Raw genomic sequence first — 17,717 nt, forward strand, 5'->3', positions numbered from 1 at the left:
GCCGGAAGTTGCCACGTACAGGCGCGGCCATAAGTAAACGGAGCACCCTGCTGCGTTCGGAGTGCAATCACGCTTTCTCCATTGGTAATGAAGAAGCGTTGTTTGTCCACAAGAAAGCCCACCAACCTCCGCTACCAGCATGCTCGTACCACTGCTGGGAATTTCAATTAGGTGACGCGTGAAAAATATTCGAAGACAGTTGCGTGCTTCGTTTACTTCTGTCCGCGCCTGTACCTACAAAAGTGTCGCATAACGTGAAGAAGGTTGCGAAAAGGCATGGGGTGCCGCTCGTTTTTTCGGCTTCGGTGAAGGTTTTAAACCTGTGCCCTCGGATTTCCGGAGGTGAGACAAGAAGAACCGGGTGTGGAAAAAAGCACACCACGCCCTTGGTGCAGTGTGCATCATAGGTGGTGTACGAGCTGCCACTTTCATATGGAAAAGTGTACATCGGTCCAACAGGGCGTTGTATCAATTACAGGCTAGGGGAAAGAACAAAGAAAATCTGCGCTTGGTTAAACACTGCCAGTATTGCATGACATGTTCGCCACGTTTCGACAGTGTTAGAATTCTAGGCAGCAGCAAGTATCAAACGGCACGCGAACTCCTGGAGGCCTTTCATATAAACAAAAGAGCAGATTGCTGTAGTAGTAATGCTTCGGTTTTTATGTACACTTCGGAGTTCAACCTTTTCGCGGCAATATGATAAGATGTTTTCCGGTGTCACCTTGGCACGTGGTTGCTGTGCGTAAGCCCTTTTTATGCCCGAGATTTTTCGCAATAATCCAGTTGTGAGTGCAGCATTAGTACGTGCTTTTGCTTTTTCCTTCGCTTTGTGCTTGTGCTTCTTCGCTGCCGGTATGAATCAAGAATGGTACCAACTTGCCCAAGAACTTGTTTTACTCAGATAAACTTCTTAACTGGCTTTCACCACCATTGCTGCTGCTTGTTCCACCAGATGTTCGACCACGACAGTATGATTGATGTACGGTGGCAGCAGCTTCCAAAGGCGAGCGCCGTATTGTTTGAACACGGTCAATTTTGGCGTTTTAAACTTTTTTTTCTGGTTTGTGACATTGATGGCACACAGTAAAAACACTTTTTAGGGCATTTTCGTCCCTGGTTCTCTGGAGTCCTCGCTTCTTGTTTAAGGGCACAAAATGTGATCTACGTTTTATGTGTCATACAGCATTACGCAGGACAGGTAACATTCCATCTTTCTTTTTCCGCTTTGTAGTGGGATAGCAGCAGTCATGTGACTGAAATCATAAACATGAAGCATCGACTGCACTGATCGTGTATAGTTTGGATTACTGGGGTTTAAAGTCCCAGAGCGACTCAGGCTATGAGGGACGCCGTAGTGGAGGGCTCCGGAAATTTCGACCACCTGGGGTTCTTCAACGTGCTCTGACATCGCACAGTACACGGGCCTCTAGAATTTCGCCTCCGTCGAAATTCAGCCGCCGCGGCAGGGATCGAACCCGCGTCTTTCGGGTCACCAGCCGAGCGCTGTAACCACTGAGCGACCGCGGCGGGGCCCTGATTGTGTATAGTTTTTTGTTATTTCGGCCTCACTTAAACGCGCTAGCCGAAACAGATGTGAGGAGGCGCCAAGGATCGGGCAGAGCGATATATCTGGTTCACACGATATATCTGGCTGGTTTATACAGCGTCTGAATTCACCGCTTACTATTGCAGCAGCACAAGAAGAACAGCTGTCAGGCCTCCGAGCTCGTTCCACTGACCTCCAGAGAGGAGGAGGATGAGATGCCGCTTACAGAGAGACCCGCAGCCGACGAACACAGCTGGAACGAACGAGTTGTGCAACAGGGGCCTTCGATCATGGGCTGCCAGGGAGAGCGGCAGAGTGATTTACAGGAGGTCAATGCCATGAAGCGTGAGGAAAGGCGGGTGAAGCTTTCACGCAGCTTTTCGTCGGACAGCCTAAGCCCGGACGACTGCACGCACTCTTTCTCGCGCAGTACTCGTGGTCTGTCGGCAAACGCCAAGCAGCGATGGTGAGCACAGTTCCACTGGAAATTTATTAAGGCGAAAGCCTTTAATGGCTCATACTGTCGTCCGTTAACAAAGCCTGTCACACGCGTTTAACTCGGGAACTAAAAACTGTAGAAGAAAACCAATGGTTGCTAAGATAGAGGACGAAAAAAATGAACCTAGAAGACAAGTTTGATGACTGTAGATTAATTAGGTAATTCATTATAGGCAACAAAAATGTCGAAATTGCGTCGAAATAGCGCGGGCGTCGATATAGCTACGAAAAAGATATGACGTCACATCCAACAGATGTCGTCACGGCATAGAGTCACCATACCGTAGTGAAAATTGTCACAGAATGGTCGGAAAAACGCCGGATTTGCCTCAAATTAGATAGAAAAATGTGTAATTAAGCCTAATTAACACTTAAGATTTCCGGAAGACGCATAATTTGGGCATCGATATACCCACGGGAAAGGTATGACCTCACATCCACCGGAAGTAGTCCCGGCATAGTGTCCACGGCTTTTGCCTCTCAACATTTTAGTTGCCAAAGTGCCCTCGCAATTTTTTTCTTCTGAAGGAGACATTCAGGATGACCCCGGAATTAGTGCCTCTTTGGGGTGTACCGAAATATACTACTCGGGCCTGTTGGAGCGAAGTTCTCAAGGCTGGCTCACATGCAAGCTAAACGCTCGCGAATCCCGACGCCGAGGCGCATACACCCTCTCTCGAGCGGTGGCAGCAGCTTCAGCGGCTGCAGACGCGAGTTTCGGGCAAGTTGGAAATTTTTTTCTGTGACAGCGCGGCAGTACCTCTTCGAACCAATGGCGGCCCGACGTTGCCACGTGACCAGTAGTACCACAGTTTCTACGCCGCACGTGCGCACTTTTTTTTTTAATTGGCGGAGGCTTAGCTCAGCTAAGCCAGGGTATACGTAGCGGAAGAAGTTTCGTCTACTGACGTTTCGATACGACACGCCGTAGTTCCCGTTCAGCAGCTTGGCGGCGTCACTTCGCGAGACGTTCCTCTTGTTCTTCGGGCGCCCGCTTGGCCTTTCTCACCTAGTTTTCACGCTTTCGGCCGGCCTTGTACCATAAGATGACTTCTGGATCGGGAGACTCAATTTCACGCAGCCTGTACTGCTGCCGTGGCGAGCATGGCCGCTCTCCTTCTTCCATGGTGCGCGTCTGAGAACCGAGCGCATCGCTTCCGGCTTATATCCCAGCTGCGCGACGTCACTCTGCGCATGCGCAGAGCGGCGCAGCGGCTGCGGTTTCATGGTTACCATGGTAACGGCACACGTGCAGTAGCAACGTTTATAGATACTTTTTTAAACGTTGTGCAGTGTGGCCTTTGGCAAGCACCGCGAAATGCGCTTCTGCTAGCCTAGTGTAGCTCTTTCACTCCAAAAAAATGCAATAAATGTAGTGGAATGCTCAAAAGCATAAGATTTATATTTATTTAAGTAAAATACGAGAATAAATGATAAAATAAGGCTTATAATTACGCTTTTCGGCGTTTGGAGGCCACCAAAACCGGATGCAAGCGCTGTGCGAGCTGCTCGAGTACAAGAGCCTCCGTTCGGCACTGCGTGTTCCGTATGTGGTCGCCTACGGTTCCGCGGCAGCTGTGTTTAAAAATTTCATTACCGAGAAGCATAAAGGTCGGCCAATATTTTTTTATTTTCCTTTGCATGGCATCTTCATCGTGATGGAAAAAGCATAGTTGAACTCAGGACTCGAATGTCCTATTGTGACTGAGACGAAACTGGCAGTGGTGCGGGATGGAGCGCTCGCGCTAGGCCAGCGGCCATTAAATCATCTCTTGTTCATCGTTAATCCCACCTCATTCTTCAGCTGGCCGCCACGTAACCATAACCATGAGCCACCGCGCTAGGAAATACATGACCTGAACAGAATGACTGCGTATGAATATCAGTGAATTCTGTGAAATGAATGAGTACTGGGAAGCTACTTCGTTCTCAGTCTCAAATCACACTTGCGAATTCTAGCTTTTCAATCCGTTCTGTAAGACAAAATTCACCCATTTTCTTCACATCTTTCTTCACGCATCACCAGTGCTCTGGAAGAACTCACATGCATGAGTCCTTGCATAAATTTGATTTGGTTACTGCTATAGCCGACGGCTGCATAGCATTTCTTAAACTGACATGATACTGCACTTGGAAGTTGTATGAAGGAGCAATTGTGGCGATGAACATTTGAGCGTCAAGTTCGCTTGAGCTGCCAATTTTCGTCATAAGACGGCTAGCATCGCTTACTCATATCAAAGAGGGAATATATAACATGCAATTCAGTTTAAAATAGCGTTTAGGATACGCTATGCGCAATATCATCGCCAGAATGCTTTGCGGTTCGATGGTTCAGACGGGTCGGGATATTGTAAAGCGTACGAGAGGGAAATGTGGATGAAAATGCAGCGTTTGCAGCTGAAATCACTACGAGCGGAGTAAGTGTGTTTCAGCCGAGTTAGCGAGCTTTCTGTCTCAGCCTAGTGTTTCACTCATGATCACAGCTATTTTTAAGTCATCCGCGGAAGCTTAACGGCTATGCCATTCGATTGCTGTGCCCAAGGACATGGAACCGAATTGGTATGCGTATTTTTATGCGGCTGAATTGTAACAACATACGGGTGCTGTGCGCTGTGAGTGAACGTTAATGAACTCACCGTGGTCGACATTAATCCGTAGTCTTGCACTGCAGCGTCGCTCACAACCCATGTGCAGCCTTGAGACGTTAAACTTACACTAACATATCCTAAAATAGAACATGACACCCTATACCATAGAATACTATACCGTACCCTACTATACGAACCATAATAAAGTATACCATCTATATCTTACCTTACTTTACTAAAGCATAGCACAGTAACGCTCTCCGAATGACTGTAAAGCCATAAAGCTGCTCAGAGCCGGAAGTGGATAAAACGGGTGTAATACCGGTACATAGTCCTTGCAATGAACGGTTTTTACGCGGGGAGAATACCTGAGGCTGTTGGACCTTTGGACTTTTTGTATCAGGGAGTCACGGGTGCTCCTTTCGGGGCGAGTGCTTGTAAAAGCACATTTTTGTCTTCCAATGAGTGCAGCCTCTGGCACGTTTAGCCATTTCTGGCTTAGCGTTTGCGTACTGGATTTTGCCTCGTCGCAGGACTCCCCTGTGGCTCGTGCAGCTGTCCGTCCTCGTCGTGGCGCTAACGGTGGTCGCCGTCTTGGCCCTGGTGTTCACACTCCATTACGGCGAGGCTGGCAGCCAGGAAAACGACGATGCCGTCCGCTACTCGGATGTTGGCGAAGGCAGCAGTGTCGGCGGCAGAAACAGTACAATTCGTGGCCGTGGTACCGAATATACGAGCCCAAATCACCACGACCTCTTTGGGTCCAGGACAGCCGATCGACTGAAGCAAGCAGACGGGTCGTCTGCATCCACCTCACCGCGGTTCTGATGAAGGCAGAGCCTTCGCCTTCGGAACCGCGCGCACTACCTTTCGGGCTCCCTTCCGGACCGAGTTGTGTGGTGGGACGAAGAAGGCTTCGGACTTGTACGACCGGGATATTTTTCATTTTCTGTGCTCGGCATTGCCTCAAAACAGGATGGTTGTTGCCAGCGCGGTGATTCTGCTCTTTCACTTCAAGACAAGCCAACGCATGGTGTGAAAAGAGATGCGAAGGGCACTTTGTCTGGATGTGACCGGGATGTAGGACAAATGCGCGAATATATTAGTGTGGATCGCAGGCGCTGAAAGGATGGCGCCGGTCTATAAATGAGACCTCCGCTTTATCCCTGACAGTTCAATTGACGCTCCCTTGAACGAAATCATGACGCGTCGAAAGTTAGGCTTTACGGGACACAGGAGGGCACACGGGTAGGTCATATGAACTATTTTGCACTGCTGTGCGTACAGGGGAAATTTCTATATAACAGCAAGGCGTAGCTCGCATCTGACTCGGTGTCTCGACGGGCGTATGGCGTCAGCGTGGCACTGATATTCTTGTGCTTTTGTGAGTATAAAACTAATTTCGAAGTGCCCTATGTAGCAGAGTGTGTGCTATGAAGGAAGGAAGGAAGGAAGGAAGGAAGGAAGGAAGGAAGGAAGGAAGGAAGGAAGGAAGGAAGGAAGGAAGGAAGGAAGGAAGGAAGGAAGGAAGGAAGGAAGGAAGGAAGGAAGGAAGGAAGGAAGGAAGGAAGGAAGGAAGGAAGGAAGGAAGGAAGGAAGGAAGGAAGGAAGGAAGGAAGGAAAAAACTTTATTTTGGGCCAACACTTGACTAGTGCTTGTTCCGCCAAGGCCGGCTGATCATTTGCCGAGTCCGAGTGAAGCCGAGCACTGCATGATGAAGGGGTAGGATAAGGGAAATAGGAGAGGTAATGGCAGTGTTACGTGAGTAGAGAATGTGTTTTTTGTCTCCCTTGGTTCTATGGACAGTTGGTAAAGGGAGCTGTGTCACGCCATCCGCAGTTGTACAGCATTAGTGGAATGAGGAGAGTGTTAGCTTGGACTTTGCGAGTGACGTATGCTTGTTCAGTGTCCAGTGACGGCTCAGGTTGGGGTAAAATTGTGCGATTTTCCGCGGTGTTCTTGTAGTATTCAGGTATTTCCTCTGTATGTTGCGGCTCCTTTCACTGGTGTTGCATTTGGCCATGGTATCGAAGGCTCCCGGATATTGGTTTCGCGTGCCCGTTGATGAACTGGCTCATTTCCCTCGATCCCGGTATGACCAGGTATCCAACGCAGGGTTATTATAAAGTTTGGATTGCTGTTATAGGATTTTACGAGAATTTCATGTAGGTGGGTTTCCAGTTGTCTGTGTTGTATACTGCATATGACTTCGCTGCGGTCGGTGTAGATGTTGATATTAGTGGTCTGGTGTTTAGTGAGTAACGATGCTTCCTGTATTGCATATATGAGCTATGAAATGAGGGCCCCTGTAGGTCTAATGCGGGTAGCCCATGTGATCCCCGATGGGACAAATGTGTGGTTTTCAAAGCGGGCCCCAGTCAACCACAATGGGCTGCCCTCAAACGCCCCAATAGGTCCCATTTGGGACCTATGCAGGTAGCCCATATGGGCCTCCCACATTCGGCCTGGATTGCCAGATGTGTTCAGCAGACAAGGGACTGGTAAGAGGTGCTCTTCATGACATAAACGACGGGAGCCAACAGTTGCCGAAGCCAATCAGCATAGGGGATGTCTTTTAGGAGAGGGGGGATATATAAAAGCGTAAGGAAAAACAACCAGATGCCGGCGGTGGTATCCCAACCCACGCCTTCCGAATTCCCCTTGATAAAAAAAAACAACGAAATTAAAAAGGCTTCTCGATGCTCCTTGGTTTCGATGACTGTTGGGTTCCGTCATTTATGTCATAACGAAAGACTCTTTCCATTCCCTTGTCTGCTGAATGTGTTCATCGAGGACCTCGAATCTGGCAGTCTTGATGCCGTAGGCTGATAAGAAGGTTCTCGTACAGCTTCACCATCACCGTTCAACCACGTTCCTACGTGGCACTCGTGGCAATACAGGACGTGCTACGCCCGCCGCCATGGACGAGGGTGGCGCTGGTGAACGCACTCAGGGCTCGCTTACACTGCACATATATACACTTGAAAGCACATTATTGGACAGCCGTCACCGTAGCTCAGCTGGTAGAGCCCCGGACGTGAATTTCGGAGCTCGCTGGTTGGGATCCTACCGGCAGCGTGCGACAGTTTTTTCTTCTGCTTTCATTGATGATAAAAACTACAAAAAAAAGACATCCCCTATGCTGCTTGGTTTCGGTTATTTACCGTTGGGTTCCGTCATTTATTGTCTTATTGTTGGTAGCCCACCAAGCTCCCCCATCGGTCCTATTTTGGTGTTATGTGGACAGCCCCTGAGGATGAACGCTAGGTTTTTATCTCAGTTAGCCCCTAAAAATCGGCATGGTACCAATGCGGGTTCTAAAGGGGGCAAGACTAATTGGGGCCTACCCACATGGTCCTCACAGGGGGCCGATATGTATGCTTTAGGGCCAGACACAGCCCCAAACGCCCCCATTGTACCCTCAAGGCATAATATCATATACTATTTTTTTTTCAATGCCAGTCTGACCTAAGCAACCCACCGAAATTTTCTATGTAAGCATGGGGCAAATGGGCTACGTGGGCTTCCCGCTATGAGCCTGAGTTGCACCTCACTTTACTGGAAGTAGCCTATGTTTGTGTTACGATCTACAGCCTCATTTCGAGAGCTGCTTTAAGATATGTTAGCACCTGGTTTTTAAGTCTGCCTTTACCCGGCCGAGTAAAATTTCTCAACATGTCATAATGACAGCATCGAAGCACCCTTGCTCATTTGTCTGTCTTGGTACCGGCTGCCGCCGGTCGGTCGGCTGCCCGCACGTGCCATAAAGAGTGGATATGGTGGCCACGCTGAACAGCAGCTCGAAGGCTGTGCAGTTTGCACCCTGGACTGTTTTCTTCCCGTGCTCGGTGAGGTACGAGACTCTTCAGCCAAGCGGGTTCTCGCCACTACTCGGCCGGCCATCGGCAGCCACAGTAGTTACGTGAAGTGGTTGAAGAGCATGGTGATGACCCCGGCCGCCATTCGGAGGCTGTGCCCGCAATAGCGTAGACACCCAAGTACTCCGGCAGTTTTGGGGAGCGGGAGAGGAGAGCTTGTGGTCACCATAGTCACTTGGCGGTCGAACTCTCCAATGTCGAAGGCGACGGCTAGGCAGCGTGGCTGATCGAATGCGACCACGGCGCGTAGCGGGGACGGGGCTCCTGGATTTCCGTGTGCCTGCAAGCACCGGGCTGGAAGTCCAGTACGGGAGCGTGGCTGTGAAGTCGCGGCCGTTCTCTGCCGAGGATTTTTATTCTCTGTCGTTGTTGTTGTCCTCAAGAAGATAATGTCGCGTACCCACCGCGGCAGATTGGCTAAGACACAAGCGGCCACTAGCAGGGGCTCAAAATAATTAAAAGAAAAGGAATGCAGATTTGGTGATATAAATTTACAACAAATCGAACACTGTGAGATTGGTGGCTGAAAATGGGAATGGAGCTAAACGTACAGTGTTTAGGGAGTTTTGGTTACAGATGAATTTTGAACATGATTAGCCAGATAATGGAATTCAGAAAGATCTTAGGATGGCAGCAGTTTCGTGTCTACAGGAAAACTTTGAAGGGCGTACAGCACATTCCTGCACATACACTTAGACCGAGTTTTCTTAACGGGCGTTCTAGCAGGCGTGTCCTTAAAGAGGAGACGCGGGGGCAGGTCAACGAGCAATGATCTATCTTTTCTGTTTCAGCGCAGTGTGCCACAATTGCGAGACCACCAAACCAGACCTATTTAGGTAGAAGTTTAATAGAGATAAGCTACAGCTTAGAAGCGTGAAAACAACTTGAGCTTGCGTGATCTCCATTTTTACTGTACCATTAAAACAGAAGATGCTGGAAGACGGGCGTAGAGATAAGTGCTCCTAGGCTGGAAATTCCGTGTCGCGTGCTGCCGCGTGCCTTCTGCGTTTTTGTTTCTTTCTTTTGTATTCGGTTTCTTTCCTTTAGGCAAATAAAAATGTAATAACAACATACGCAGTCTCGAGATCAGGAAGACTAGATAGTGAAAAGAGATCGCAAAATTTGGCACCACAAATAAATTTGCCCATAAGAGATGAATCAAGAATGGAGGTGCAGATAGCGGACGGGTAGCAGAAAGGACGGCGATATGTTTTTAATTTCGTGTTAAACAAGAAAAGCGTGCAGCGACGATGCTAGCTATATGTAGCAGGTTCGAAAACAAGCTGCCTCCCTTGATTGTCGAAACACTAGCAACATACACTGCAGTACACGCTGAGCATTAAGTGGGGTGAGATTTTGTTTGGTCAAAAAATTCAGTTTTGAGATTGTTCAATCATCTGATCGAGAATTTCTTTATCTTTCAGAAAATATATAACACTTGTGTATTCGCGGTTTAGAAAATGTTTTTTTTGTCCTTTTCCTTCGACACGTTGACAGGAAAAGTGGGTTTATCTCGACGCAGTCTCTTCGTTTCAGATACGTGCAGAAAGTGAATGCTCTGGAGGTTTCGGTTTCGGTTTTGAATTTAGTTTTGTAAGCAGTACATTTTTAAGCCACTAGGGATCCTCCTGTAGCTCTTCTGTTTATGGCTGTGCGCTAAGCTTTGACGCTGTCCTCTTGTGCTGTCGATGTACAAACAATTATTTTGGGTGAGGTGTGCTAAAACCATCTTTGTCAGTCTCCAAACAGTTCAGACAGCTGTCGATGATGCAATGCATGCTATAATGATAGAAATGTAGCACGAGTAAGGGTGCTCAAACATTTGGGAGCCACCTCTGGACCTCTGTGTGCGTCAACGCTATAGTAGGATACAACTTATAAAAACAGCAGTTGCTAACACTGGGCCGTGGTCCGCGGTGTCTTGTATTACTCCGCTGGCTAGTCGAAACTATATACGAAACCAATTTTTTAATGTTTGACTATGTCAAACAATCGACGTATCAAAATTCTACAGTTTCAATTTTTTACTTGTGTTAAGCTTCTTGTTTACGTGACAAAAAACGTTTAAGCAACAGACTACTTCTTTGTCATGGAGGAATTCTGTGCGTAGAGGCTGAATGTGGGCGGAGCTTCACTGCAGACTTAAGTTGTATCCGACTATAGCATCTATAGACACGCGGAGGGTAAAAAAAAATGATTTCAAGCTGAGATCTGAAGCGAAACAGGAAAGAAAGGACCGAAGAAACAAAGAGAAAGGGTATGGCGATGCTGCCACTGCAAAAGACTACAGCCCAGGGAATTTTTGAAAAATAAAAATGTTTTCAAAAACTTTACCGGCATTTCTCTCAAAACAGCATTTTTGAAAGTTTGTGTACCTTTTTCTCGGGAACTATAGGGCATAAGCAAACAACATTTCTCTGATTTGTTAATCAGTGGCAGTTACATAACTGGATCTAGAATCAATAGCCTAGGTGCATTTTTATTTTTTATAGCATGAAAAAGGACCTGTTATAAGTGGCAATTTTCATGCAACGGCAAAAGCAAAAAACATAACAAACCTAGTTTTTGTTGTAGGAACACAATTCTAGTTCCACCTGTGTGAAGCATTTGTTGCTACCTTTGTACAAAATTGGAACACTCTGTGGATAGTAGATCTTAAAGAAAAGGTACAAATGTCATCATCATCATCAGCCTGACTACGCCCACTGCAGAGCAAAGGCCTCTCCCATGTCTCTCCAATTAACCCGAACGCGCGTTAATGATATCCTAGTTGAAATTAAGAGGGAGAAGTGGGCTTGGGCAGGGCATGTAATGCGAAGGCAAGATAACCGCTGGTCCTTAAGGGTAACGGGGTGGATTCCAAGAGAAGGCAAACGTAGCAGGGGGCGGCAGAAAATTAGGTGGGCGGATGAGATTAAGAAATTTGCGGGAATATGGTGGCCGCGGTTGGCAAAGGACAGGGTACAAACGTATAAAAAAGTAAAAAAACAAAAATAAAAATACTGATTCAAAATTTAAAACAAATTTTTAACTCTAATGCAAGCTGCGTCTATCTTTAATATTCCTTTCAAATTTAATGACCATAGCTTTTATTACTACTGCTGTACAGCGAAATTTTGAAACTCGATTTCAGTCTCACCCCACCTTAGTGTCCCATTGCTCTTGTTTATTAAGTGTTAGGGCCACCAGCTGTCGGTCCAAAACTATTCAAAACACACCTTTTTTTACAGTTCACAAGATGTTTACTACTGAAGCGAAAGTGTTGAGTTCAGCCTTTTTTATTTTTAAATCCATAAAATAGTTCAAACGACTGTTAATTTTTTTGCATCTTTTATTTTTTTTACTTTGAACCCTATAAATTTTTTTTGATACCGATGCTATTTTTATAGTTCCAAATTATAGTGTTTTGTTTCTGTGACGTTCAGGCAATTTTACCATTCTGCTTTTGCTCTTATCTGCTTATAAGTGCTGATATTCCTTTTAATGTCCATAAAGCCGAAAATCATTGGACGACTCACGTTGCCTGCTTCGTTATCTGGATATTCAGCCTTGCAGTCTACCAGAACATGTCTAACGATTTTGCCACTGCAACCCTAACCAGTACAAATATCTCCCTGTTCATACTTCTGCATTGCCTGGTCCTCTAGCAACCTTGTGAGGCCTAGAAAATGAGGGCCGTGCCTCTTGACAACATTAATGGAACTAAAGTTTAGTTCCATTAACGTTGTCTCTTGAATTATCATACAGCGTTTCTTTCTGGATTTCGCCCTTTGCGGCTATTCTCCCCGCCGCGGTGGCTCAGTGGTTGCGGCGCTCGGCTGCTGACCCGGAAGACGCGGGTTCGATCCCGGCAGCGGCGGCCAAATTTCGATGAAGGTGAAATTCTAGAGGCCCGTGTGCTGTGCGATGTCCGTGCACTTCAAAGAACCCCAGGTGGTCGAAATTTCCGGAGCCGTTCACTACGGCGCGTTTCATAGACTGAGTTGCTTTGGGACGTTAAACCCCAATAAACCAAACTTTGCGGCTCTTCATTCGCTTAAAAGTATTGTTTTGTTCTCATTCTAGGATGTGCCTATAGTGCTCCAGGTGGCCATGCCATATTTTTGCTCCTCGCCCGTGCTTCAGAGCGCGAAGTCGACGCTTTCCCGTTCTGCACACCTTAAGATACCTCACACGTGACGTCACAGGCGCAAGATGATGCACCGGGCTGAAGTCCTCCGTAGGTGTCACTGTAGGTGGTCATGTGTGGAATACACGAACGCGAAGACTGGCTTTCCTTCAACAGAGCGGCCAGCATTACGTTCGAGCTAGTTTATTCCTACAGTGAATATTCAGCCAGGCAACCGCATTCTTTCAAGAGAAACAGTCTTGACATGCTGCCAAATTTCAGCGTATTCCGTGCTGTCAGGATGGCCGAGCGGTCCAAGGCGCTGCGTTCAGGTCGCAGTCCGGACTTCCGGGCGTGGGTTCGAATCCCACTTCTGACATATTTTTTTTCTTGCGTTTATTTACTATTTCCTGCGACGCCGGTTCGTCGAAAGACCGATGTTAGGAAAACGCTCCCATATTCCACACCTTTTGCTGTGGCGAGGAGGTGAAGCGATACCGTTAGCTGCACGCTGAATGTATTATTGAGCGATTTTCCTCTCTCCACTTCACATTTTAAAGCCTTAGTTCTTTTTTTACAGATGTGTCCTCTCGCATGCGACCTGCTCTGAGATGGGAAGACATGCGTTGCGAGTTCAGTGTCTCCTCTTAACTCAACCGTGAAAGACCAAAATTAAGGCACAACTAGCGATTTCTTTCTGAGAGAGGCCTGAATTGCTACTTTATGAATAACACTCCTGCAACAGAGGGCCGCTCGCGAAATCATAGTACATGTTAGCGAATGCCTCTTTGGTTCATTGTCAAGATATTTCATTAATGTACCAACCTGGCTAAAAGGGCGTTTTATTAGTGGACCTCAGAAAACAAGCTGGCAAAGCAAGTAGTGATAGGAACCACACTGGTTTCACGTCAAGTACGGTGCTCTCGGGAGCTGGAGCACTCTTACCAACTACTACTAACTTCTGGCAGCCTCTTACTGCGAACCTCAGGCTCCGCAATGAGCGAGGCTTACATCGCAACTAAGGCTTATCAGTTACTCTTAACATTTCATTTGCCCTACGGATACAAGTCTCGGCAGCTTGTTGAGTTCTATTTCCTAGCATTGGTCTTATACATCAGGCATAAGGCCAGCGCCACTAGACCAGCGGAAATCAGAGATTATTATAGGATTCCTTATTAACATATATCACCAACTCTTCCCAGGTACGCTGAACACCACCTTTCAAACATGTAGTGAACCATAGTGGACAGATGCTAGGCAAGATTCATTGGCGCCAGCCATGTCTTATCTGACACAGGCTGCAGCGCCCCATGTGTAGACATGCTTTCAAGGCCATGTTCACTGTCTCTTCAGCCTCTCAACCCGCCGGATTTCGTCCTGCTGAGCTCGCGCATTTCTTCATCACAGGTTTGCAGGCCAACTAGTGTAATCCTATTTAGCAGACATTTAGCCTTGGGAAGGGATCTCCGAGTTCACGCCCCACCGCCCCCCACCACCCATAACACACGACAGCATTCTCCCCCTCACCCGAGCTTCCTCCTAGGTGTGAATGCCCTATTTAAATCCCGGCAATGATGAACGCTATGCCAAGACGAAGAGAAGTGCTCTTGTCGAAAAGCTGGATAGCGGACCGATGCTTCCCCAGGGGTAGGAAACGCCTACTCGCTTCTGTTTGAAATACTTCAGCCCACCCTGGTGACTGGAGAGGAACTGATGGCTAAAAATGAACAATTCATGTGCATGCAATCCAAGCCACGGAGAGCAGAGGTTGTCAAGTAGTCTGAGGCAGCGGAAAACGAAGTGGCTCTGTTTTTGCTGGCAGTGGTTCGAATACCATTAGGGCATGAAGCTTTTTTTCTGTTCGATACCGTTGCCATGACAACGCCACGACGCTCCAGTTGGCTTTTCTCCAGCCGCTATGAGGAAGAATTGGCGCTGATGTCTAGATTAGCTGGACAATGGTGTCTGTGGAAGTTTCTTACCCTTGGCTCCCCCCCCCCCCCCCCTATTCGTTTTTGTTGTTTAATCTGGACAGCTCAGCAAGAGTAAAAGACAGACAGAAAGAATTTGATTTATTTATTTATTGATTGTACTCCAGTCATTTTTCCCTTTTTGACAGCCGCATTGGTTAATGGGGACTGCCAATGCGGCAATCAAAATGAAAAAACGCAGTGTCCTGCACTTCCTGAGGTGGCAGTAGCGAGATTGAAAACCAGAATTAGAAGAGCGTGCGCATGGCGAACCTGCGACTAGTTGTAAGAAGCAGTTAGATTGCAAACTGCTCTCCGCCACCAACGCTGCCAGAGTGATAAGCAGAGAGCTTAACAGGAGCGGCACGAATCGCTGCTACCATAGGCTGCTACGATAAGAGCCGGGGTACTCAATGTTGCTTGTGGAACTGCATGCCGCGTAGCTAGTCTCGATGGGTCCGAAGAAAGTATGTTGTTGTTTTTTCGGGTCCCCGGGTATCAAAATCACATCTCTCTTAGTTTTGTCGGCTAAATCGTAGAGGTTTCTGTAAGCACGAAAGAGTGACCGTTGAAGCAACGAAAAGAGGTCGTGAAAAACTGCGAAACTGTGTTTCCGACAGTTTTTGTTTCATAACCACGCAGAAACTTGTTACAACAGAGTATTGCCGTCTTCGTCAAATCGTAGTTTTAGATCCACAAAAAAAAAAACCCCGGACCAGAAGGAAACTCATGTACAAAGGACGAAGCTCGCTCAAACTATTTTATCCTTAAAAAGTTAAAAAAACTGTGGGGGTGCTTGGGTTACCTTACCAGTGGAATGCGATCGTATTAGAAGCGACGTCGCTGCTCCATACGAAGTGTTGCAGGGAAGCTGGCTTCTAATTTATAAATAGGGTTTTTGTTGCAAAGCGAAGCTGTATGCAGCATAGTAATAATAGTGTTGGCTTACGTCAACTTAAGGACAATGCAGAGAGCTGTGGAAAAAAATTATAGGTGTACCATTCAAAGAGGGGAACAGGGCAGAGTGGGTCAGGAAACCAACGCAGATTAATGTCATTCGTTCCGAAATCAAGAGGCAGAACTGGGCTTGTCAAGGCATGCAATGAGAAGACAAGATAACCAATGGTCCTTATGAGTAACGTAATGGATTCCAAAAGAAAAGAAGCGGAGCTGGTGGCGACAGAAAGTTAGGTGGCTGATGAGGTTAAGAAAGTGGCAGGTAGAGTGTGGCCGCAGCTGGCATAGGACAGGGTTAATTGGAGAGATATGGGAAAGGTCTTCGCACTGCATGGAGCGTAGTCAGGCAGATGTTCGCAATTGTTATTAAAGCTTACCGCTTTATCGTTCGCCACTCGGGCTGCGTCTTCGCACGGGTGGGCCATATAGGTCTTTGGGGTCTCGAGTGCCGTATCCGGAGCTGGGACAGTCCGTCCAGGACTCCGAGCTGGGACACGCTCTGCTCCTGGAGCCGGAGCCCCCTCGAACGACCCCAGGTTGCTCAAGACACACACACACACACACACGCACCTGAAGATAATTCACACATGACGTCACAGGCACAGTGATGGTGAACTGAGCTAATGACTACCGTAGATGGCACAGTAGGTGGTCATGTGTGGAATACACGAACGCGCATACTGCCTTTCCTTCAGTAGAGCGGCCAGCAATGCGTTCGAGTTAACAGTCTGTTTATTCCTACAGTGACTATTCAGCCAGGCAACCGCATTCTTTGAAAGACGACACTCTTGACACACTGCCAAATTTCAACGCCCTCCGAGCTGTCAGGATGGCCGAGCGGTCCAAGGCGCTGCGTTCAGGTCGCAGTCCGGTCTTCCGGGCGTGGGTTCGAATCCCACTTCTGACATTTTTTTTTATTTGCCTGCATTTATATTTTCCGCGACGCTACTTCATCGCAATAGCAACATTAGAAAAACGTTCCCATATTGCTCGTCATTTGCTGTGGCGAGGAGGAGAAGCGATAACGTTCACTGCACGCTGAATGTAGTATTCAGCGATTTTCCATTCTCCACTTCAAATTATAAAGTCTTAGATTCTTTTACAGATGTGTATCTGACATGTGACCTGCCCTGAAATGGTAAGACATGTGATGCGAGTCCATTGCCTCCTCTTACCTAAGCCGTGAAAGACCAAAATTAAGGCACATACAAGCGATTCGTTTCTGAAAGAGGTCTCAGTTGCTGCTTCGTAGCTTTTATGAATACTGCTCTACAAACAGAAAGGCGCTCGCGAAATCATATGACATGTTAGCAAATGACTCTTAGATTTATTTGCAAGATACTTCATTCATGTGTCAACCTTGTTAAAATAGTGGTATATGAGCGCACCTCAGAAAACAAGCTGGCAAATCATGTAGTGAGAACAACACTCACTTAGCATCAAGGAAGGTGCTGTCAGGAGCTTGAGCACTCTTACCAGCTACTGCTAACCTCTATTAACTGCTAGTAACACCTTACTGCTAACCTCAGGCGCCACGATGAGCGAAGCTAACATCGCGACTAAGGCTTATCATTTACTGTAAACATTTCAATTGCCCAACGATAGAAGCCTCCGCAGCTAGTTGAGTTTCAGTTCCTGGCATTGGTTTTACTCTGCAGGCATTAGTCTAGAGCCAATTGGACCAGCACAAAATGAGCAACAGGCAAATGAAATCAGTAAGCAAATATAGACGTAAGTGTGAAAACTCAAGCAGGGAAATATATTTGTTAAGCAATAGAAATGGCAATGCTAAACATGCTGCGCGATGCGTGCTTATAAAGAGACGACCTTGATCTCACAGCGCCGGCAGTCGGACCCAAAGAATAAACGCTGCTGTAGAAGAGTAAACATTACATCCACTAAGCACGAATATTGTACAAAACATAATTTGCGCAGAAGCGCACCGGCGCGAAAAGACGGAGACAAACACACACAAGACAGGACTTTCGCCAACTTTCGTGTTAATTGTTCGAAAAAGCTAGTTTATAACCACGCGAGCCAAAGATACAAGCAAAACGGTACAAGAAAAAAAGATAAAAAGTGGCTTAAGAAAAGATATACTTGCCAAAAAAAAAACAGAAGCAGTACGTTTGCAATGATCCACTAAAAAAACTAATCTTCTGACAGCG

At 47.1% G+C, this 17,717-nt stretch overlaps 2 protein-coding genes and 2 non-coding genes across 4 annotated transcripts in view; all 4 read left to right on the forward strand.

Moving 5' to 3' along the window:
• The first annotated feature begins 973 nt into the window (after nt 1-973).
• Nucleotides 974-5,786, forward strand: LOC149338871 (uncharacterized). Its single transcript, XM_089550821.1, has 3 exons — nt 974-1,006; nt 1,696-2,015; nt 5,169-5,786. The coding sequence occupies exons 1-3, from the start codon at nt 974-976 to the stop codon at nt 5,461-5,463; spliced, it is 648 nt and encodes a 215-aa protein (XP_089406947.1). The 3' UTR covers nt 5,464-5,786.
• Nucleotides 5,787-6,384: 598 nt separating this feature from the next.
• The window catches only part of LOC149338872 (uncharacterized), a 143,733-nt gene continuing 132,400 nt past the window's right edge, over nt 6,385-17,717 (forward strand). Inside the window, exons 1-2 of the mRNA XM_089550822.1 lie at nt 6,385-6,397; nt 7,073-7,137. Coding sequence (XP_089406948.1) covers nt 6,385-6,397; nt 7,073-7,137 — 78 coding nt within the window. The remainder of the gene's footprint in view (nt 6,398-7,072; nt 7,138-17,717) is intronic.
• Nucleotides 12,918-13,001, forward strand: TRNAL-CAG (transfer RNA leucine (anticodon CAG)). Its single transcript has one exon. It is a non-coding gene; the product is annotated as a tRNA-Leu (tRNA).
• TRNAL-CAG (transfer RNA leucine (anticodon CAG)) lies at nt 16,373-16,456 on the forward strand. Its single transcript has one exon. It is a non-coding gene; the product is annotated as a tRNA-Leu (tRNA).

Source organism: Amblyomma mixtum, chromosome 6, assembly GCF_055824585.1.
Source record: "Amblyomma mixtum isolate Tamu chromosome 6, ASM5582458v1, whole genome shotgun sequence".
Taxonomy (NCBI): Eukaryota; Metazoa; Arthropoda; class Arachnida; order Ixodida; family Ixodidae; genus Amblyomma; species Amblyomma mixtum.